Here is a 24807-nt window from a genome sequence, read left to right on the forward strand (position 1 = left end):
TTTCAATAATATACTACGTTTTAAGTCAAATAAACCAAATAAGGCAATATGGCATTTGTTTTAAAGTGAAGGTTGAGTTCTGGGAAGAGGTGAAAAATAATATGTGAGCGTTATTGTTATTATGCAAGTTTGGAAGAACATCAGATAAAAAATGTTCCCTGAAAAGTATGGCTCTTCAAATGCCTTAAAGGGATCCGGTAACTTTGTCTTAGATCCTTTAGAAATAATCCTTGATTTAGCTCATGCTGCAATGATAATTATAAACCTTTAGGTCAGTCAGGAACTCCTTGACTTTTACAAGCCGATCGCCTGTCTGATTATCAAGATATTAATGATTGGAATACAAATTTTGAAAACTGTTTGCCGAACGTTTTTCATAACACTACACTCTATTGGGGAAAACGAGTATGGTAAAACCGGTCACTCAAAGATTTTTACTTTTTTGAGGCATTTCTTGATCATTTTGAAGCGCGATTTTGTTTAGGGCTTCAATATTACACCATATTACAGACACTGGTAACATGTAGGTTTTATTTAACATTGTTAAACGATCCCTTTAATATTCTAAAATATGGCATGTAAATGATGTGACAGAATAAAAATCGGACGGATTTTCATGCAGCGTGTTTTTGTTGTCCCATATACATATTTCTGTGTATAGTGCTTGTAACTTTATCATAACTGGGCCAAATTTCTTATCATTTTGATGATTCCAGAACCTTGCAGTACACACCAATACTTATATGCTAGATGATCAGCCTCTTCTGATCGATTCCACACCGTTTCTTTCACAATGCAATCGCATGACCAGAACTCAACTTTATCTTTAGGTGTCCATCAGGGCAGTATAGAAAACTACTGTCAAAAAGTAGCAGATGTCTCTATCCATGTCTATACATTTACTTTGTAATAAATCAAGTCGAAACGTCATTTGAGTCATTTGATATTGGTTTTTATTTCCTTACTCCAACCTTTTAAGTTCTCCAAGTTGTGTATCTTGGACATCAAGGTACATGTAGTGATAGTGTATAAAAACCTTTGTACAAACAAAATGTAGACATATATGTTGCTAAGGAAAGTGAAGACTAGGAGGAAGTTGGGGAAAGAAGGGGGGGGGTAATAGACAGAGAGAAAGTGTGAGAGAGAAAGAGACACACAGGGAGTGGTGGGAGGGGGTAATAGTGAAGTCTGGGAGAGCAATCATAAACTGAGGTATTGGATAGAGAGGAGAGGAGAGGATAATATATAGAGAGAGAGAGAAAGAGAAGGATAACAGAGAGAGGGAGATGATAGAGAGTGAAAAACTGAGGAAGTTGGATAGAGAAAGAGAGAGAGTGGGGGGGGGGGGTATATAGAGTGAGGGGGATAACAGAGAGAGATAGAGAGAGAAGGTGGGAGGGAGGATTATTAAGAGTACATATATTACAAAAACAACGGTGGAATATCAGAGCAAGCTAGTTTCCTTAAGTTTGAATTATGCAATGTATGCATGAAAGTACATGAAAATTAATGTGTTGTATGATCATCACATGGATATATCAGATAAAATGCTTGAAATGAATTCAAATAGATACATGTTCCTTATACATGGTCTTATTTAACCGTCAATTCATAATTGATAGCAAGGTCAGATAATATCAGTGTTTACAGTTTCTTACAATTGCTTGAATATACCAAGAAGAAAAAGTGTTTTTTGTTTCAGGCAAATCAACGCAGTGATCACCCATCCTATCCTCAAATCAAGGAAACACAAAAATGCTACACAAAACACAAAGTGTGCTCCTTTTTGTCATAGATGGCGCCATTGCAATGTGCACAAACTACATGGAAACTTTGGGTAGAGCGCACCAATGATCGTACATTCAACAGTGTAACTTATTTTCCTAGGTGTGAGGTTAAGTTTTAAGAAGTATATGATAAGCAAATGTGGGCATGATCACGTGGGGAGACTCGTGCAAAATATGATAAAGAAGGCAACTTTCTTCATTTTCGGTACTCCAACACAAAGGCCCGAATTCACAAAGGAGGTTTGTCGACAAACCTAGGTTTATGTACGTCATATGACGCGTTTTTTACTGGTTTGTAAAAACGCGTCATTATGACGCACACAAACCTAGGTTTGTCGACAAACCTCCTTTGTGAATTAGGGCCATTATGTCCGACGGAGACAGTTGCTCCGAGCTTTATTCATTTATCGTTAGTGTTAAGATTTATGATCGGATCATATTGTCATATTTGGGGTTAGTGTTGAGCCACAGGTAAAGTTACACAATTGGTCAGCGTATGGAACCGCATTATTAATTAATTACCATATTGTGATTGGAGGGGAAATGTAAACTTCTCTTTGTAAGATGTACATATAGTTTACGTACGTTGCCACACATTTTCATCAAATATCATTCAGATAATACCTTAAATTTATGATAATATGTTATGAAAATATTAAGTTTCGTTATTATATGTACATATATTATGTAAAAAACATTTTGACATGTAGACATTATTGTTTGTTTATGTTGTATTATACCTTACATTTATATGTTCTTTGTTATTCATTTATATTGTATTTGGAAAAATGCAGAAACAAAATAAAATCAAATACAAAAATTGAAGAAAAAAAATCAAATAACTGGTTGATTGATGCCTTTCAAACCAAATGTTGCATAAGTAGAAACAGGAGATGTACGCAACAAACAAACTAAACAATTGTACATATTTCGGATTCGTTGAAATTATTTTGCGTAGACAAAATAGTAGGATCCGTTCCACGTGTATTTGTTCGCCTGCCAGGACCCCATGTGCGTCATGGCACCGTTTGACGAAGACCTTGGACCAAAGTAGACAGACTCGATCAGGACCTGGTCCGAAGCCTCATCGGGTCTTGGAACTTCACCCCATCCACATTTGTGTGATGTGCCGCGTATGTTACGACACGTTATCCGATTACCTTAGAAATACAAACAAACAACAACAAAAATGGAGGGGGAAAATAATCACTGACAAAAACAAAACATATTGTTATTGACTCGCCTTTTCTATTTACTTTCTTTTGTTGTCATAATTTGTAGTGCGATATGGCCTAAGTGGAAACTCTTAAAATCATAGTAAATTATTAACAAGGATCGTAAATACCCATGCAAGTATTATAAATAATAATGAGCAAAATAAGATGGGCAGGGGTAATCGCCCCTCCCCCCTTAAAATTCAGGGGCCTTAATTACTCTATACGGATCAAAGGTTTATCAACATTGCAATTGATTACAGGGCGGGTATGGGAAGGGGTGGAGTACGTATTACCTTCTTTTGACGTTTCATCACCACCCCATCCCCGCTCACATACACCACACGCACCCACATACACCATCTCTCTCTCTCTCTCTCTCTCTCTCTCTCTCTCTCTCTCTCTCTCTCTCTCTCATATTTTCCCTTTTCTTTCACCATTTTGGTTAAGGGCACATATTCCCAATGCCCCCGATTCATATGCCTTCCTTTTAAGCAAGTCCCCCTCTCTCTCTCACTCTCTTTCTCTCTCTCTCTCTCTCTCTCTCTCTCTTTCCATCCTCTCTATCAATCTCTCTTTCCATCCTCTCTATCAATCTCCACCTCTCTCTCTCTCTCCACCTCTCTCTCTCTCTCTCTCTCTCTCTCTCTCTCTATCTTTCTCCTTTCCTCTCCCGTTTTTTTTTTTCTTCATTTGATTTGGGGGCAATTAGTGCCCTTGCATGTGCCCCGGAGTTATGCCACTATAGACGCAACAGATCACATACCTCCAGGTAGAAACTGAAGCTTGGTGAAGTTCTCTCCAAACCCATCGATGTAGAAGGCAGCTCGGTTGAACCAGGGGAGGACACGGGCCTTGACACGGGATGGATTCGTGCTGTCGTCCGCCTGCATGCTGCGTAGATAGCAAAGATGTGACATTCAAGTTCAAGTTCAAGTTCAAATGTATTGATCATGCACAATTGCATGGCATAAAAATCATTTTTCGGCTGTTTTTTCAATTTACATAACAGGAATAAAATCACGCAACTGAACATGAGTACAAAATGATATAGGCTTTGGTATATAGAAAGATAATTACACACTATAGAGGGTGTGTACAAGGCTTTTTCTTCCCCCTTCTCTTCTTTCTTCTTCTCCCTGTCTCTGTCTGCTTTTTCCTCTCTCTCTCCTTCTCCTTCTCCTCCACCTCTCTCTCTCTCTCTCTCTCTCTCTCTCTCCCTCTCTCTACCCTCCTTACTTCTCTTCTCTCCTTATCTTTTCTCACATTCCTCACTCACCTTCCCTCTCTGATTATTTCATATTTCTTTAAGAATTTTTTTTTTAAATTCATAATTGTATAATTTTGTGTGTTGGTGTATCTTTCCTGCTCTATTTTTTGTTCGCTTTCATTTTCTTTGGCTTTCTGTCTTTGTTTCTTTTGCCCAATTAATAACTACCGAGCACTATAAGTAATTCCTAGTTGAATAGAAAATCGCCATACAAATTTATACAAAACCAGGGTAGAATGCGGGCGTTCGGGTTTATGCTGTCATTCGCCTGAAGGCTGACGGGAAGTATATGTATCGCAAAGATGAAAATGATCTCTCTAAAAACAGAGTCATACATTTCTTCGTATAAACCATCTCCCGCTCTCTCTCTCTCTCTCTCTCTCTCTCTCTCTCTCTCTCTCCTTCTCGCTATCTCTATCTCTCTCTGTTTTTTCTCTCCTTTTTCTTTTTTCTTCCCTTTCTTTTTCCCCCCATCTTGTTTAACTTTTTTGTTCTCACATCCTTTTATTTCATCCTTTAAAACACCATGCAAAAACTTTGATCGATTGGTAAAAAAAAGAAAAGAGAATGAATATATACAAACTACTAACTACCGCATTATACACAATTACATCCCGACCCCCCCCCCCCACTCTCTCTCTCTCTTTCCCCTCTCTCTCTCTCTCTCTCTCTGCTCCATTGTATTTTATTTTATTTCCATCAATTTGCATGAAGAAATATTTTACCTGAAGGTGACATCTGTATGGATCTTGAATGTATTGTACTTCATGTCGATCATTTCCTTGAGCTCTGCGGGCTGCATGACCTGGAGCCGTACTTCAATCATGTCTTCGTCGACGAAGTTCCACACGTTTTGTTTCTCCGCCTGACCGTAGCGGGCCCATCCACCTCCAAACAAATCCATCTCACAGAAAACCTGGTCGAGATATGAAAAGGAACTTAATTATATCGATATGGGGAAAGTGGACCTAATCTCAGCTAACAGTCCAGTTTGTAAAGCGCAAATCGCATTAGAGGTGTCGTAGTCGAGTTGATTATAAGCACTTGAATGGAAATGCAAAGGTCGTGGGTTTGCTCCCCGACACGGCACTAATGTCCTTTGGCAAGGCATTAATCTACTTTTGCCACTCCATACCCAGGAGAGAAATGGAAACCTGGTAGGATGACGAAAGCATTTGTGATAGTAATTGCCATATGCTCTCACGGTAATTTTTCGGTAGGAATACTCCCCAGGGAGTGGAAATGGTGCACAATATGCGTGAATGAATCCGGTGACTGGGGTAATATAGGATTTTCTGGCCAAATTCGCGAGTTTGTCATTTAAATTAATTTGTCTTGCGTTCAAATTCGACGGTTTTAGTGCTGTCAGATATATTTTGGGTTTATATTAATTTTTCTAGATTTCAAATCTATGAAGTTTTCATTAGAAACTCTGTAAGTTTCATTCAAATTAATGAATAGTGTGCTTTTTTCACTTTTTGGTCATTCGATTTGGCGCAACACGATTTCTGACATCGCGAAGGTGTAATTTTAGCATTCGAATTCATTTGTAGCATTCAAATTAGCAATTTGTGCACTTAAATTGATGGTCAATATACATTTCTCGTTTATTACACACTTTTTATAGCTCATTCTCTTTCTTTCAACATTGTTTCTTCCATGTATATTTCATCATATTCTGTTTTATTGCATTTATACAATTTATATACTCTTAGATTTATCTGATATTCATCATCCTTTAATTTTAATTGTTAAGAAAAAAAAAGGACTTACATCATTCTACGGACTTGATGGTCTCAATATTTTTGTAAATTTTCATGTAAGGAAGTTGTCGTCTTGTGTTTCATCATAAATTTATCACAATTTCATTATGGAGGAAGGGTACAATATTGTGACTGGGATGGGTATTTTTGTATCCCCACTTTTCCGGGGTATATGAACATGTCCGTGCAGAAATGCCATATCCCTTGATTTCGCCCCTTCTTTGCCAAAATGTCTGACTACACCCATATGCATTGTCCTCAAAATTAATAAATGGAATAACAGAAAAGACCCTAATGGCAAATCATGCATTTAATTGCATTTTTAAAGCTTTAAACGTGTGTTGCATTTCTTCCCCCTAACATTCCTAACTTGAATGAACATAATTCAAATACGAATGACAGGTGTTAATTTGAATGATAAAAATGACGCCTCGACAAGTGACGATTAATTTGAATACTAGTTGAGCAGTTTCTAAATTAAATGACAGATCTATGAAACCCTTCGACCAAAATTTTAAATTGAATACCAAAACGGTAAAATTGAATGATAATTGGCATGGCAAAGCCGATCTGCGTTAACTTCAATGCAAAGTAAATGAATTCGAATGACATACTCGCGAATTTTGCCGGGAAATCCTACATATAATAATATCTGTAAAGCGCTTAGAGACGGTATATCGTATAAAGCACTTTATAAATCCGGATTTATTATTATGACAGAGCCTATCTATGAGCTTCGCAAGGACTTTTGATACTTATTACGTCAGCTTTAAACTTCGGCAACCACACATGTAGCGCTCAGAGCATATAAGGAATAAAATCTAACTAGGTACCCACTTCCTGGTTCGAGAATTTTCAATGGCTTGACACGGACAAATTAATGGGATATAATTGATTGATGGTTGGTGATGATTCTGTTAAATGTGTCCTATACGATATGATTTCTCTCTTGACCCTCGTTTCATCCAAAAATGATAAGCTCTTGGTAGGACCATTAACTAATGACAGTTTACTGAAGCAGTATAGCCCTATTAACATGAATATATATATATATTATTAAAGGCGTCATTAGGGGGAAATTTGGAGTGAAAAAAAAATGATTCATTAAGTAGACATTGTCATTAGGAGGACAATTTGGTGTCCTCTTAAACGTTGTTTACGTTTTATTTTTCATAGAAGGCCCATTTTTGTTTAATAAGCCATTAAGTAGACATTAGGGTTAGGGTTAGGGTTAGGGTTAGGCTTAGGGTTAGGGTTAGGGTTAGGATTGGGTTAGGGTTAGGGTTGATGTCCACTTAATGTACTATGTAGGGTTATATATTTTATTATATTTGTCATATTTTATTTCACTTTACTTTAATAATTTACTTTTTATGTTATTGCATTTGTATTGTATTTTGTTTTATCTTTAATATATTTTGTTTATACTTTACTATGATTTAGTTCATTTCATTTCAGTTGATTTAATTCCATTCTATTTTAATTTCATTTACTTTCATTCTAGTCCATTCCATTTCAGTTCATGCCATTTCATTACATTCCATCCATCCATTCCATTCCATTTCAGTTCGTGCCATTTCATTCCATTCCATTTCAGTTCATGCCATTTCATTACATTCCGTCCATCCATTTCATTTCATTTCAGTTCATTCCATTCCATTTCAGTTCATGCCATTTCATTACATTCCATCCATCCATTTCATTTCATTTCATTTCATGTCATTTCATTTCATGTCATTTCATTTCATTCCATTCCATTCCATTATATTTCATTTCATTCCATTTCATTTCATTTCATGCCATTTCATTACCTTCCATCCATCCATTCCATTCCATTTCAGTTCATGCCATTTCATTCCATTCTATTTCAGCTCATGCCATTTCATTCATTTCATTTCATGTCATTTCATTTCATTCCATTCCAATCCATTATGTTTCATTTCATTCCATTCCATTTCATTTCATGCCATTTCATTACCTTCCATCCATCCATCCATTCTATTTCGTTTCATTCCATTTAATTTCATTCCTTCCGTTCAAACAATACCAATTCATTCCATTCCATTTCATTTTAAATCACCTCTGTGAAGTATCCATTGTCTAAGCAGTAAACCCCAGATGGTTTGTTACACGACAGTTTGAGTTGGTTACAAGAGAGCGCTGGTTTGATGGATGTACCTAAATCGTCACAGTACTGGTGAAGACTGGTGGTGGGTTGTGACTGGGCTGTGCTCAAAGTCATAGCTGGAAAACCTACCGAGTGAAGATAAAAAAAAATATACACTTTTTTGTTAATTGTAGTGTGATGCAAAGAAGCGTGCGGGTACCTACAGTTCCACCAAGGGGAGAGGACAGATGTATCTGGCCCGAACCATAGTCATCTATACACATAGTTTTGTCCAACCCGGTTCGAGTTGGACACAATATGGCAACTACTGCTGCCTTTGTTGTGCAAGCACATAACAAAATAATATACGCCATGTTGTGAAACCAAGTTGGCCAAACTCTGTGTATAAATGTCTCTGGCCCGAACTGTGGAGTGTGGATCACATCGTTCGCGGTTTGAGTCTCGCCGCAGCACTATTACAATGTCATTTGGCAAGACATTAATCTACATTCGCCGCTCTCCACCCAGGTGATTTAGATGGGTACCCGGTAGAAAGATTTCCTCGAATGTCAGAGCGCCTTCTGCTCAGGGTAGCTCGTCCAATGCCTGGGTAATGATATTACAGCGCTTAGAAACAAAAGTATTAAGCGCTATTGTAGATGTTACTATTCTTCTTTTTTGTATAATCATCGAGACAGCTTTCGGGTTAGAAAAGGTCAACATCTACATGGAATTGTAGTGAAAGTGCTTTTTCGTCACCCAAATAATGGTAGAGTCTACCATTATTTGGGTGACGAAGATGTATGAAGATGTAATTTTTATATCTTATCTAAATAAGATATAAAAATTACATCTTCATACTCGGGAACCTCGCTTCCTGAGTGACGGAGTACTCGAGGGTGGGGTGGGAGGGGGCTGCAGCCCCACCTCGCATATCTATGGTATAAACTTTAAAAAAAAAAATCCACCCCTTTATATTCTGATCTGTTACATGTGCTCATTTATTTTTTCTCTAATTCCATCCCTCTCATTCTCTCTCTCTCTCTCTCTCTCCCCCCCCTCTTTCTCTCTCTCTCTCTCTCTCTCTCTCTCTCTCTCTCTCTCTCTACTATAGCCTACCTTTCATCAAGTTGTGGACACCTAGTGCCTCTGCCTCTGAACAGGTCTCTCCATCGTCAGCTAGAGCCACACTGATGGCGGCCAGCGCCAGCTTCTTGAGTTTGTTACTCGATCTCTCGAGGTCGGAAACCCTGGACTCCAATGTGGCCATCTTCTCCTGCATCTCAGTAACTACGACTTTGTCCTCAACTTCTATGTGGGATAAATCAAGAGAAAAATATGGTCAGGCGTTGTGGCGTGCGCCTGTAATCCAGCTAGCTATGGATGTTAGAAACTGATTCAGCCGAGGACGCAGGTTCGAAACTGAGTCAGGTCTTTCGGATGGTGACGTTTAAAGGTCGGCACCCAGACGTAAACAATCATATCTGATTGATACACGTCTGTAAAAACACACACGCACACACACACACGCGCGCACACTAACAATCACACACATATGCACACACACTGTCCTTGCAAAGACAGTTGCCCATTCCTAAGTGACTGTGCTTTTGTATTGGGGGTGTGATTTTGTTGATGTTATTGTTGATTTTGATTTTTTTTTTCTCTCAACAAAGAAAATCGAATACATTAATTGGACAATCAAGATACAAAATTGAGTAAAATTTAAATGATAAGATTCAATAAAAATATACTAATAATCAAAAATAATAGCTTATATTTGATACTTTAATGAAAGCACAGGAGGTCCTACTTCTACAATGAATTCGTATAACATTTCCTTTAGTATAGACAAAAAAGACTTCTGTTATTATGAGGGAAAAAAAAGATCGAACCTAAATCGTAACAGAAATGACAATTACAGAAATAGAATAAAATTAGATGAGAGATGTATGGTTCCCTCCCCTTATAGCTTGTCTCACAAACTCCCCTTGTCCACCACCCCCTCCCCTTAAACAAAGTATTAAAAAATATTATACCTCACACAAATACACACACACATTATAGATTGAAAATATAGTTCAACACAACGATGGTGGATAAATATTTTATAAAAACGCAATAAATATGACCTCAGAACACGTTGTTAGTTGTTTTTTTTAATTCAAAATTGTAATCATCGTCATTGATCTCATTCTGGCATCTCCATTTTAATTTTCTCATATGTGTATTAACTGCAGCTAGATCTTGAATTGTTTGATAGATAGAGTAGATATCGAAACCTGCCGTTCGTAACCGACAAGTGGCCACATTCATGTACAATTGAAAGAATCGAGCAATGTCAAAGAATTAATTGATCATCGCTCTATGAATAATTATTTCACATTTTAACATACCTACATTAGTATGCTTCACGAATGAACATTTGGTAGGTATCTTGAATGTCCGCTTTGATTAATTATCTCCCCATTTCTTTCTCCCTGTTTAATACTGATAAAATGTTAAGTCAAAGGCCAAGATTATATTCATATTTTCTTTTTGCAAGAAAAAGAGAGAGAGAGAGAGAGAGAGAGAGAATATATTGATTTACAATTCTCATGTGAAAACATGACCTGCATCCTTTTCAATGTAATTAAATTCGCTGCCATTATCCAGAATCTTAATATGGTGAATCCACTTAATACACCAACGCTGTTAACCGCATCCATTATTCTAACCATAGACCATATGTCCATACAGCTGATTGAGCAAATATGGAAAGGTTCTAAATGAAATTTGAATTAAAAAAAAAAATTAAATATACCATGCACTAAGAGGCTTCAGGTGAAATTATGAATTCTCTGTGATTGGCTTAGCGCTAGTTTTTAAAGGGATCAGTCACTAAGATCTATCACTTTACAGGTGCCTAGAAAAGAGTGCATGGTACATTTGATTTATAGCCTTCACCAAGAAATGAAAACCTATAAAACGAAAACTGTAGAGAAATACAACAGAAATCAAGTATCAATTCACACCTTGTCCAAAATACACATGAACACACACAAACACACACACCCACACACACACACACACACACACACACACACACGCACACATACAATCTTAAAATGACCTTCGTGATACTGTTTTTAGATTATTTTTTTCTCAATATTTATTTCTTCTCACCGTATGTTCCATTTTAAATGAAATAAATAACCTTGTTCTTTAACGGTACAACAATTTATCAAAAAGACGATTTATCAGTCTGCTTAAATTTTGAGGCGGGAGGTTTTGGACAGATATGTTTCCGTATTAAAGTTGGCCAAATTCTCTACCAAAATTTCGAAAGGAGTTTATTTTATTAGATGGCGACATCATCCGAAGTCTAGACGGTCAAGCGACATAGGGATTACGTTGCACGAGTAACTGACAAAGCAACCGGTCAGTTTCATATGAAGAAGCTTATTGCAATAACCATCAACAACAAAAAAGGTGTGCCGGAGGGTAGAGGGGAGCACGACATACATGCATGAAAAACATCAAATATCATCCTACATGTAGGCCTACATCAATCATGGAGAGCCCTTCTAAATCATTTTTAAAAAAAATAATTTGTGATTGATTGATTGGTTGCCTTCATATTCATATTCCATGCAAAATTAACAAAGCATAATACAATTTGCGAAGTATAAATTTCTCTCTCCCCCCCTCTCTCTCTCTCTCTCTCTCTCTTTCTTTTTCTCTTCCCCTCTCTCTCTTTCTCTCTCTCTCTCTTTCTCTCCCAACTTTTTCAAATTCTTAAGTAATTCAAACACATCATCTCAGACACGTTGAAAGTAAATAATACAAAATGACTATGATTAAACGTTATGTGTGTTACGATTTACGAACAATTGGAGAAGAAAAATATTTAAAAAACAAGGGGAAAAGAGATGAATTTATCAAATCTGAATTCAGTTTTTTTAGTACTGTATGTTGCCGCCAAACGGGTTTTCTCTTCTTTTGTAAAATTACATCTGATATTTTCATCAAAAAAATTGTTTTCCTTTGTTCAATAAAAAATATTGAGATGAACAACTGATTGCAAATGGACTTTCCCATTCAAATTAACAAATCGTTGCAATGAGCCAATTTTTGGGTCAATAAAGTTTTCTGTTTCTTTCTTTGTCGGCAGCTAAATAGTGTATTAAATTTGGGAATGGTAATTGAAAAGGAAATGATAATGCTATGGTGTAAATTATGATAGCAAATTGTGTTTTGACGGTTAATAATAAAAGCATGAAATTGGTATACCCGCTAAATGCACGTGCCTGGATAGGTGTAGAACGTGAGGCTATTGTGGTGTAATTATATGGGTTAAAAAACACCTTTGCAAAAAGATTCCCCCATTCAAATGAATAAATTCCTGCAATAGTCAATTTTTATTTCATAAAAGGTTTCTATGTCAATCAATGTCGTCAGTTAACAAAATGTAACATTACAACTCACATTTCCATCAAGTAGTTTGTTTCTTTGTTTGATCAAACAAATATTGAGATAAACATTGTTTGCAAATGGATTCGCCTTTCTCAACTTGAATAAATTGCTGCAATGAGCCAAATTATTGTTATTCTCAATTGACAGCTAGTGAGTGCATAACATTAGGGAGCCATGTTTCAAAGTAAATAGGGTACTTCAAGCACCTGAAAAGGGTACCTATATAAGAAGGGGGAAATTTATTACACAGGAAAAGGGTCAATTATAAAAATAAAGGGGCTCCTATTAGATTAGTATAGGGGCACTTATTTGAAGTTTAAAAGGGCACTTTTCCAGCAGTGGGCACTTCGGGGATACTTTTTATCACGTTTTCCCATACTCAGAAGGACCCATATACACTGTCGCTCATATACACTGTAGTTGGATATTTTTTTTTACCCCAATTTATGGAATTATTTTGACAATTATTTATTCCTAATAGATCTAGATAATAGAATACATTCTCAGATTTTATTGAATAATAATTTGCCAGTGTTTGTTTTGCGTGACTGCTAAAGCATGTGTATGCTACTATGCTTATCAACTAGAGGACCTACGCCCTTAAATCATAAAGGACAGTAATGAGGATTAATGCCGAACAAAAGGGCACTAATATGGTACATCGACACGGTGTTGATCCTGGGGCCTCACAGTTACGAGGCCATTGTTTGGTCACTGAACCATGACTGTACGCAGCGGGGGCTAGGGTAGGGGGCAGTTCCCACAAATAAAAAAACACAAAGAAAATGCAATAAATTTTCAATAATTCATTGAATTTCCCCCGGTCCCCAACAGAAAAAAATCTTCTGTGTGCCCATGCCTCGAGCCATAATGCATGGTCGTACAGAGGATTTTGTAATGTTGGGGACCAGGGTGAAATGCAATGGATAATTGAAAATTTATTGCAGTTTTTTTTTTTTTTTTAATTTGTGGTAACTTTGTGGTCCCTTTACCGGACATTTTGGGAACACGCATGCGGTCCCTCCAACCCCTGAGTGGGTTCCTCGTAGTTGGCAGGAGCGTTTCAGACGTTCATTTGTGCCCGATTCGACCCATATTTACAACAGTAGGGTAAAACGAGGGCAAGTATTGTAGACGTTGTACGATTTTTTTTGCTTTCCTGCATTTCCTAGGCAAGCAATCGCATTGTACTTAAATCATGTTTATCTGATACAGACTATTTCCATATTCCCTATTTACGTTTAAATTGCGAAGTGCCTGGATGTGGGACTTCGCTCGTATTGTTAGATGTAACGCCATTGATGTTATGTTGTTATTATGTTTTATAAATTGCATAGTTGTGTACATTGTTTGTAACACACCTGTACCAGTGAGCAACGAATTTCCATTTGTATGGACAATAAATCAATTCAATTAAATACTAGGTTTATATCAAACATTATCTACCTAATCTGTTTGAAAGACGTCATTTAGTTCCAGCCTTGAACTTTCAGTGTAAGTTCGGTATGATCCTGTTGAATATCTTTGCTACGTCTTTACAAAATCTCAAGATTGCCTTTATATTTGCCGTGAACTCTCCCAGAGCTGTGTCTCTGGTAGCCTCCGGGGATACCAGAATCAGAGGATTTTAGCTCCCTCTATTCTGAATAGAATAACAAAAACACCTGAATAATATTATTCCGGGTTTATATAGTGCTTACAACATCGACAATAGTCTTGTTAAGACGGAGGCAAGTTACCCTGGGGTAAAGGTCGTGTTAAGAGCTAGTCGGGGTAATTATGGCGAAGTAGGTGTAAAAGTCGGAGTAGTGTCCGTCTGAAACGATGATCGTGTTAGCTACGCCTACCTTTACCCCCGACCTATTTACTCCTGCATTTGAAAGATAAGACTAATTTAGAACTCCCCTAAAAGAATGGGTCTTGAAAATGTCTTTAACTGGGAAAATAACGACTATTAATTGTCAAAACAACTTAGGAGCTATAGAGCCAATAAGTAATAGTCTTGATTTTCAGACCACTGTACCGCATGGTCGTAAGTTTTATGCTGCGCAAAGATTCAATCAGTTAAAATTTGGCCACTACAAGAAGTGGGTTATTGATGTAGACAAATCCGTTACAGCTCATTTTATGTATGTTATTACCAAAGAAGAAGAAAAAGCCAGTCAGTCACTCAATACTGACAATAGTGTCTGACAGTGAAGTCTAGCAAGTAAACGGGTTTCCTTGCATAATTTGAATATAAGGACACTGGTCACACTGCTATCGTTTAAATTTCACAGATAGGACATACATGACATATTCATAATTCCTGCAAAGTTCTACAGAATTCGAGGTTGGCTGCAAAAGGGACATAGTATCTTTAAGGTACATGTATGATTGAAATTTTTTCTTGAGGGAAAGTAAAGAGCAAATGGGAGGGGGGATCGCAAGATACATCACATCGTTGCCAATTTGTGTTTGATTGATCGCAACTTCAGAAATTCATGACTATCTATTTTTTATCAGAACAAGCTCAAACTTTCAATGACATGTTCCCATCAGTTTACTGCTTCTTAACGAATAACGAATGGACCACTCTTAAATCATATTAAGCCCCGACAATCCCCAGGATAAATACATGTACTCTTTTTCTAAACTTTTTCAGACGAGAAGTCATTATTTTCTTTCTTCTTCTTATACATTTTTTTTTAAAGTCAGGGTATGGGCTGTTTAACATCAATTCAATTTGATAATGTGCACTACGGTTTGTAGATTCCGGAAGGTGTTTTTATATATTTTCAAAATATTTAAACGTCCTTTAACAAAACTATATTCTACATTTGCCACGCTTGACCCAGGTGAGGTAAATAGATACCTGAAAAATATCAATTCCATAAAATGCTCGAGCCCTGCAATATGGCAGTCATGCCGTGTAAAGGTGCCGTGGTCTATTGGAAACGTCTCTGTACTTTCATGGTTCGCAGTACGAGTCCCACTGCGGCACTAATGTCCTTTGCCAAGCCTGACATTAATTTACATTTGCCACACTCGACCCAGGTAAGGTAAATGGGTACCTGGCGGGAATGAATTCATTGAAATGCCTAAGCGTTGTGATGGCAGCAGTTCGAGAAAAAAAAAGGCGGGATAATAACATTGGAGCGATGCGAGTGACAGCGCTCACTCACGAGACCGACACTAGACTGTCAATAGAAAGACCGAAAAAAAGTAGTTGTCGGTCGCTTTAGTTTGACAGTGTAAGCTAGGGTATATGGCCGGGCTTTCACTTCTAAATCCCAACTTGGCCACCCAATATTCAAATGCGCATCTTCTTTTTTATCTTCATATATCAAATTGAAATCCAACTACCAATCTCTCCCCCCCCCCCCCCTCCCCTCTCCCCTTTCCCCTTTTACCAATATTGTTTTCCTCCATGTATCCATTGAGGGTAGTCATGCCATCAAGCTTTGCTTACTTTGTCAACCCTCCTGCTTGATTTTTTCGATAAATTACAGCAAGTCTTACTTTATTCTACATATACTCTTTTGTCATGTGTAAAATTTGCAATGATTCGTTAAATTTTGTTTGTTATATATTTGTAAAACTGCAAAAGAAGAAGAAAATCAAACAGAAATAAATAAATCAAATCAATCAAAAATCTAATCAAAATCATGGTGTAGAAAAATACCATCATTTCATACACCATTTATACAAATGAGACAAAAGAAGAAGAAAGAAAGAAAAAGGAAAAAAAATTGATCATCGGTCGGTTAAGTTTGGCGGTGAAAACTAGGAAAACGCGCTAGCCCTTCACTTCAAACGTCACGGCTGAAAGAGCACAGTAATATAAGTACCTGGATCAAATTGTTTTCATCACTGATCAGGCTAGCTGTGTTCCTGTGAGCAAAGGAGGTAAGACTTCTAATCTTATTTACTCATCAATAATTATTTTGACTCTGTTTTTCTTTTAAACATTTTTAAAACGATATGTATATTTACAAAATGTTACATACAAAGTTAATGGTGTTTATCATACAGATTTGATTCAAACTAAAATCAACTTCTTATTTGTTTTTAGAAATGCTTTGTAAATGTTGATGTCAGGTTTGTCAACTTAAGTACATTTACACACTTTCTATGCGTTGTTTATAGTTTGTATATTTGTGTTGCATAAATGACCCCAACCGAGTGCTGCAGCCCCCATTCCAATAGTCTCCTTTTCCTTCTTCAGTTTTTGCTGCTGTCTCTTTTTCTTCTCCTTCTTCTTTTCCTTCTTCTTGTCCTTCTTCTGCTTCTTCTTCTTCCTCTTCTTCTTCTTCTTCTTCTTCTTCTTCTTCTTCTTCTTCTTCTTCTTCTTCTTCTTCTTCTTCTTCTTCTTCTTCTTATTTTCCTACTCCTTCTTCTTCTTCTTCTTTTTCTTCTTTTTTGTAACATTAATGTTGTTATTGTTGATGTTGTTGGTGTTGATGTTGTTGGTGTTGATGTTGTTTGTGTTGATGCTGCTCTTTATAGTGTTCATCAAGTTGTTGTTGTTGAGGTAGAGGGGCGGCGAAGCGTCTGCCTAAGTGGGAGCCAACAAACCAGTGCACATCCCGGAAAGAAAGTTGCACCTACAGAGAGAAATCTCAAAGCGAAAGTATACAATTGTTTAGACATTGATATACATGTATGTTTATACCCCTACATTGTGATGATATTATCAGGAATAAATCCAACATTTAAGCATCATACTTTGTAGTTAGGTATTATGGTCCAAATATTTGTTTGCGGTAGACCATACAAACATCAACTGGTGATGATATTATTATTTTGAATATGAAGGCTAAACAGTTCTACTTATTATTTGAGGAGCAGAAAAAACTAGACGAGTCTTTTGTTTACAATGTTTGGCAGCAAACGAGATAACAGAATCAAAAAATTTGATTTTAAACGTTTGCATATGTTTTTTTACTGGCATAATATAACACAATATGAATGGAAAATTAAAAATGATTATTTATGTGGAGATTGTAATACCATTGAAACATAAAGGCATATGACGCTAGAGTGTAAAAAGATAATTAGCATGTTTGATATATCTTCTTTTTAAATTAGATATTTACATAAATGGGAAGAATTTAGTAATTGGATATAATATAGGCAAGTTAGATAATTACTCGGTAAACATTTTGATTAATTTTGCTGAATATGTTATCATAAGAACTATTATAAACATTTGAAGAAGAAAAAGCGAAATGAATGGTAAAACTCTTTTAACTGATTTGAAGTATCAATTGATGTCACATTTAATACCTAAAACAAAAGCGAAAGGTAATGAAAAACGGGTAACATTTTTGATTGATATGCTAAGATAATGTTTTAATTTTAGAAGTATATTATGTTATTGTGAACGTTGTAGATATGTGAAATAAAGTTCCATAAAAGGGTTATTAAAATAATATAATAATTAAAATAAAATGGGAGCGGCCGTAATAAGCCAGCCTTGTGGGAAATTTAAGAAAAAGTTGCTCATATTTGCCTTAAATAAGAATCACCTTTAATCTTAAATAAAGAAAGTAAGAGAGGGAACCTGTCAAAAGTAAAAAGGACACTTATCAGAACGGAAAAGGAGCATTTGTCGAAGTAAACTAAGGCAATAATCAGAGGTGAAAATTTGACACTTCTCTCACCTGAAAAAGAGCACTCTCGAGAGATGAAAAAGCACTTATGAGAATTAAAAAGGGGTATTGGTCCAAGGAAAAATGGGCACCTACCAGATTTAAGTAGGGTCATTTGTCAGAGGTGAAGAAGGGGTGTTAAAGGAATTAATCCCTTGAACGTCTCCACCGCTGTATAAATGGCAGTCGTTCTAAAGCAGGGTAGTGCCAGATGTAAAAACCAACCATTTGTTATTATCATTATGACGTTTTCGAACATTTCAAGACCTCTTTCTCTCGACAAACATAACATCATGAGCATGAGCATCATTATCATACCGCAGTTATACCAACGAGACCGACACCAGACCGACAATAGATCCTCCCTACCTCAACAAAAGAGATAGAAATAGAAGAAGAAGAAGAAAGAAAAAATGGTGATTGGTCGGTTTAGTATGCATGTAAACTATGGTATACTCTTCACTCGGCCCTCCCTTCCCCATCTATATCACGATCTAGAAATGTGACCATTTTATACCCCAGTTACACTAGCTATGTACACCGAAACCAGACAGACGGGAAAGAAAAAGAAAATATGAAATGTTGATTATCGGGGGGTTTTGGCGATGTAAACTAGGGATATCGCTTGTCTTTAATCTATCTAAATCATGATCAAGATATAATATTACGGCCATTGATTACACCGTTGAGACATCTCCTCCTTCTTCTTCTTCTTCTACTCTCTTCTTCTCTCTTCTTCTTCTTCTTCTTCTTCTTCTTCTTCTTCTTCTCCTCATCCTTCTTCTTCTTCTTCTCCTTCTTCTTCTTCTTCTCCTTCTTCTTCTTCTCCTTCTTCTTCTTCTTCTTCTTCTTCTTCTTCTTCTCCTCTTCTTCTTCTTCTTCTTCTTCTTCTTCTCTCCTCATCCTTCTTCTTCTTCTTCTTCTCCTTCTTCTTCTTCTTCTCCTTCTTCTTCTTCTTCTCCTTCTTCTTCTTCTTCTTCTTCTTCTTCTTCTTCTTCTTCTTCTTCTTCTTCTCCTTCTCCTTCTTCTTCTTCTTTTTCTTCTGCTTCTTACAATCACTTTCATCCTCATGAGTTGAAATCTTCTTTTAAAATTGTACCAACAGAAGACTCAATTGACGGTGTTCAGATACTTGTTTAAAGAGTGGATTGAGTTCTGACAGGGTAAAAAGTATACCTTGTTTGATTTCTTATTCGTTGTATTGTCCTCTGTAGAATAATATGTCTTTGGATTTCCCGAAATTCTTACAATAATAATAAAAAATGAGCTGAGCTTGATTTGATTATTGCGTGTTATGTCATCATAAACACGAACTTTATTTACAAACTAAAGTGGAAGTAAAAGCGTATTGGTGAGTCTGAATTTGCTTCCTAAACACGCTAAATAGAAGTCTGTTTTTTAAGGGCTCTGTCGTTGTTCACTGTAAGAAACAATGGCAGTTTTGGAAAAAGTTTAATATATAACAAAGAGCCTTCACATTTAGATAGAATCATAATAATTTGGGGCAAATGAAATTTGGTCATTTCATGGGTGAATTCGGACAAAAATATTAAGCCTACCGAGTCGGGCACAACAATTTTTCGACTTAGGTCGAACTTGCGAACTTGCGAACTTTCGAACTGTGATGTGATGTAATTTATATTAAATGCAAATTCTGTTTCCTTGACTTATCACCTATGTATTTCTCCTAAACCGCTTAGAGGCATTATGCAGTTTGAGATATAGAAATAATTTTCTTTCTTTCTCAGGCTCTTCAGAGTGGGCCTCTTTTGACCCAGTTTTGCTCGATAGTTCACGAAGCATTTATTCAGGTTTGGTGGTATGGCAGATCAAATAGCATGGAATGATTATTGTATGTCTGTATTCCTATTTGTCAGTATTTTATGATATTGGTATGCGGGTTCAAATTCATCTGGGTCTCTCGTATTGACTACATTTATCATGTTTACAGGGGGGAATTAAGATCTCATGTTATTAAATGATTAGTCTTTTGGATGAACATCGAGCCCTCAAGGGCCTCGTAAAAATGCAAACTAAATGTGTTTTCGTTTGCATAGCCGCATGAAGATATTTCAGCAAATTTTTCCTATTCACAGATATTTTGCAGATTGTATTATATATGTGGACTTCTTTTGTCCTATTGTACCATGGGTCCTGAATAGAATTTACACAGTCTGGCAGGTACCCTTAGAAGTGATTGTACCCATTCTTATATTCAATCAAACATCTTTTTCAAAAGAAATAATACAAATGTAGGTTCGGCTGACTATTTAAAAGAGATGACGGAATTTGGAAGCGTTCAGCTCAATTTTCTTAATATACCCAAGAGAGAGAATGAATGAGACAGACAGAAAGAGAGAGAGAGAGAGAGAGAGAGAGAGAGAGAGACACAGACACAGACACAGACACAGACACAGACACAGAGAGCATTAGGAAGAGCGACTCGACAATTTTTCTTCCTTAAAGAAAAAGTTGAGTTGAGCTGGACTCCGAGTTCATGGGATTGATTGATTAATTAATTGGTTGGTTGATATTTATTTATTTTATTCCATGCAAAATTAACAATGCATAATTCATTTTGCAAAACATACAAATAGGGTAATTTTCATAATTATTTATGAATTAAAAAAACACGTGTCTGTTGTTACGGCTTGGAGTCATGATAAGTGAGATGATAGTCATGAAAGTCATGATAATGCAATCGCATGACCATAACTGGTCTTTATTGCTACCTTGTTTGGCGTTCAACAATAAGGGATAGAGCAACGTCGATCTGGCGCTGCTCAGTGACAGCCGGGCTCACGATCAATTGGGCATAAAGAATTTCCATTTTCGGTTTAACTTAATGAAATTTGGAGTGGACTTTAAAAGATTATTATTATTATTATTTTTTTGTATTATAATTTCCCATCTTTTGACTGAACTCAATAATAAATAGCCATGGGTGATGGGTCTGTGATGATGTGTGTTCTGAATAACAACATTTGGAAATATACTCCCCCCCCCCCCGCCTTCTCATAGACTTGATTTCAAAGGCTGTTGCTGTCACCAAATAGAAGACATGGAAATTGATCGTCGCATAAAAAAAAAACGATGTGCCGGCAGCAATAGCTGACACATACCAATGAAGAGATAGGATTGAAAGAAAACTAAAACCCTGGGGATTTCTTTTTATTCGAAAAGCAACTTTGCAAATCGTAGCAAACCGAAGATGAAAGGCTTATCGATAGACACCGCGAGGTATTACTCAGGCGCGGATCCAGGATTTCTTAGGGGGGGGGGGTGGCCCAAATTTGAAATTATGCGAGTCAAATATTGGTACGTAATGGTGACCAACAGTGACGTAATGCGGGGGGGGGGTCGGTGCAGGGAGGGGCGAGTTTTTCCCACCCTCCTTCACGAAACGCGGAAGCTTTGACGTTTCATTAAATTATAAGAGAAAGAAGACGATTCGTTCTACTGTTCTCGACTCAAAATCTTCGTCTGAATTTAGTTTTGTCCCTCCTGCGCGAAGAGCGAAAAATTTTACGATTTATTAAATTATTAGAAAAAGAAGACGATTCGTTGTAGAGTTCTCGACTCTTAATCCTTGTCTAAATTCAGCCCCCCTCCTGCGCAAAGCGCGGAAGCTTTGACGTTTCATTAATCTATTAAAGAAAGAAGACGATTCGTTGTACCGTTCTCGACTCTTAATCCTCGTCTGAATTCAGGTTCCCCCCTCCCGAGCGAAGCGTGGAAGCTTTTACGTTTCATTAAATCATTAGTGAAAGAAGACGACTCGTTGTAGAGTTCTCGACTCTTAATCCTTGTCTAAATTCAGACCCCTCCCCCTCCTGCGCGAAGCGCGGAAGCTTTGACGTTTCATTAAACTATTAAAGAAAGAAGACGATTCGTTGTACCGTTCTCGACTCTTAATCCTCGTCTGAATTCAGGTTCCCCCCTCCCGAGCGAAGCGTGGAAGCTTTTACGTTTCATTAAATCATTAGTGAAAGAAGACGACTCGTTGTAGAGTTCTCGACTCTTAATCCTCGTCTGAATTCAGTTCCCCCTCCCCCTCCTGCGCGATGCGCGGAAGCTTTGACGTTTGATTAAACTATTAGAGAAAGAAGACGATTCGTGGTATCGTTATCGACTCTTAATCCTCGTCTAAATTCAGTCCCCTCCCCCCTCCCTCTCCTGCGCGAAGCGCGGAAGCTTTGACGTTTCATTAAACTATTGAAGAAAAAGAATACGATTCGTTGTAGAGTTCTCGACTCTTAATCCTCGTCTGAATTCAGGTTCCCCCCTCCCGGGCGAAGCGCGGAAGCTTTTCATTAAATCATTAGAGAAAGAAGACGATTCGTTGTACCGTTCTCGACTCTTAATCCTCGTCTGAATTCAGGTCCCCCCCCCCCTCCCGCGCGAAGCGCGGAAGCTTTTAAGTTTCATAAGATTGTGAGAGAAAGAAGACGATTGCCTGTACAGTTCTCGACTCTTAATCCTCGTCTGAATTCAGGTTCCCCCCCCCCCCCCCCCGCGCGGAAGCTTTTAATTTTCATTAAATCAATAGAGAAAAAAGACGATTCGTTGTACCGTTCTCGAATATAATTCTCGTCGGAATTCAGGTTCCCCCCTCCCGCGCAAAAGCTTTGACGTTTCATAAGATTATGAGAGAAAGAAGACGATTCACTGTACCGTTCTCGATTCTTAATCCTTGTCTGAATTCAGTCCCCCCCCCCCTCCCCTCCTGCGCGAAGCTTTGACGTTTCATTAAATTATTAGAGAAAGAAGACGATGCGTTGTACCGTTCACTATACTCTTAATCCTTGTCTGAATTTCAAAGATGTTATTTGTCTGCTCCTTTTACTTCCTACGTCCTCTTCCGATTTGGGGGGACCGCCCCCCCCCCCGTGGCTACGCGCCTGCGGTCAGATAAACACATTTTGATAACTTGTCCGGCCCCGGAAGCTCAGGGGTTTTAGGCGTTTAATTAAGGTCAGATGATCTTTTTTTTTTAATACCTATTATTTTGTGACACTGGCAGGTCACTATTTGGCGTGGGGTCCAGGGGGTGGATCCCCCCAAAAGAGGGGTTTTAGGCATTAAATTACCGTCAGATGAGCATCTAAGGGCCCGTCGTAGCGCCCTCAGTGGAATCCAGGGGGCAGAGCCACCGGAAGCTTAGGGTTTTAGGCATTTAATCACGGTCAGATGAGCATATTTTGATGCCTCATTTGTTAACACTGGCAGTTAACTATTCTTTCTTTCTTGCTCTCATTCTATTTTTTTCTCTTTAATATATTTTTTCAAATAAAGTGGGGGGGGGGGGGAGGGAGCTCGAGGCTCCCGATCCCTGCTGTACCTCGGGCCCTGACATGTAGGAATCTCAATAATCATATTTCGTGCCTGGCTGTAAATTTAGGAATTTGTCATTTTCCAACAAACACATATACAAACGTATAATTTACTAAAAAATGAGGACAAATCTCGGAAATTATGTCATTTCAGCATTATTTGTAATCCACCGTTGTGGAATTAGAAATAAACCGCGTTTGAATTTGATTTATAATAATAATAATAATATTGGCATTTATATAGCGCTCTTACAGACATACATGTGTATCACAGCGCTTTTACAACATTACATTACTTAATTGACATTGATAGCAAACAATAAAATTACGTACACAAAAATATATAAATTCAACTATTAAAGAGAAAGGTTTTCAAGGAACGTTGAAAGATAGCGAGAGAAGGAGAAGATCGTACAGCCTGAGGGAGATTGTTCCAGAGACGTGGTGCGGAAAGAGAAAAAGATCGATCCCCAAAGCGTGTACGACTCCTGGGAACCGAGAGCAATGTTGGGTCGTTGCCAGATCTCAGACCATGCCTTCCTGGTTGATGTAATGAGAGAAGGTTTTGGAGATACGAGGGAGCCATTTTATGGATGCACTTGTAGGTCATTGTGAGAATTTTGTATGTGATTCGCTTTTCTATTGGAAGCCAATGGAGCTGACGAAGGAAGGGAGAGGCATGGTCATGCTTCTTAGCGCGGAACACCAACTTTGATGCTCGGTTCTGAGCTCGTTGCAGGCGATTGATATTTGACATAGAAATATTACATAGAAGAGAATTGGAATAATCAGTCCTAGATGTGACGAGAGCACGTACAGCATGCTCACACGCGGACTTGTCTAGGTAGGGTCTGATCCGAGCTATATTAGATAGATGGAAGTGGAGCGTACTAGAAAGTGATGACACATGGTGATTCATTCTCAGTGAAGAATCACCCAAAGCCCCCCCCCCTATTAGTACGCCAGTATCTCCTCTTTTCCTTTTTTTTCTTTCCCTTCCTTCCTTCTCTCTTATTGTTTTGATTGGGGGGGGGGGGGGGGTCAACAGCCTGGGAGGCAAAGCCCTTCTGGTCCCCCCCCCCGATTTCCTTCTTCCCCCTTTTCTTTTCTTCTTCTTCTTCTTCTTTCTTTCCCTTTCTCTCCTCTTTCCCTTTCCCTTCTTTTCCTTTCTTCTCTCTCTCTTTTTTTTTTTTTTTTTTTTTTGCGGGGGGGGGGGGGGGGCAAGGCCCGCTCGGCCCCCCCCCC

At 37.7% G+C, this 24807-nt stretch overlaps 1 protein-coding gene across 1 annotated transcript; it reads right to left on the reverse strand.

Moving 5' to 3' along the window:
- Positions 1-2578: 2578 nt before the first annotated feature.
- On the reverse strand, positions 2579-9448 carry LOC105447393. The gene is made up of 5 exons (XM_030987599.1): positions 9261-9448; positions 8115-8287; positions 4997-5187; positions 3768-3895; positions 2579-2947 (listed from the first exon to the last, which is right to left on the reverse strand). Exons 1-5 carry the CDS (start codon positions 9421-9423, stop codon positions 2733-2735), a joined length of 870 nt encoding a protein of 289 aa, XP_030843459.1. The 5' UTR covers positions 9424-9448; the 3' UTR covers positions 2579-2732.
- Positions 9449-24807: the final 15359 nt, after the last annotated feature.

The sequence above is a fragment of the Strongylocentrotus purpuratus genome, unplaced genomic scaffold (assembly GCF_000002235.5).
Source record: "Strongylocentrotus purpuratus isolate Spur 01 unplaced genomic scaffold, Spur_5.0 spur5_scaffold_16, whole genome shotgun sequence".
Lineage (NCBI taxonomy): Eukaryota > Metazoa > Echinodermata > Echinoidea > Camarodonta > Strongylocentrotidae > Strongylocentrotus > Strongylocentrotus purpuratus.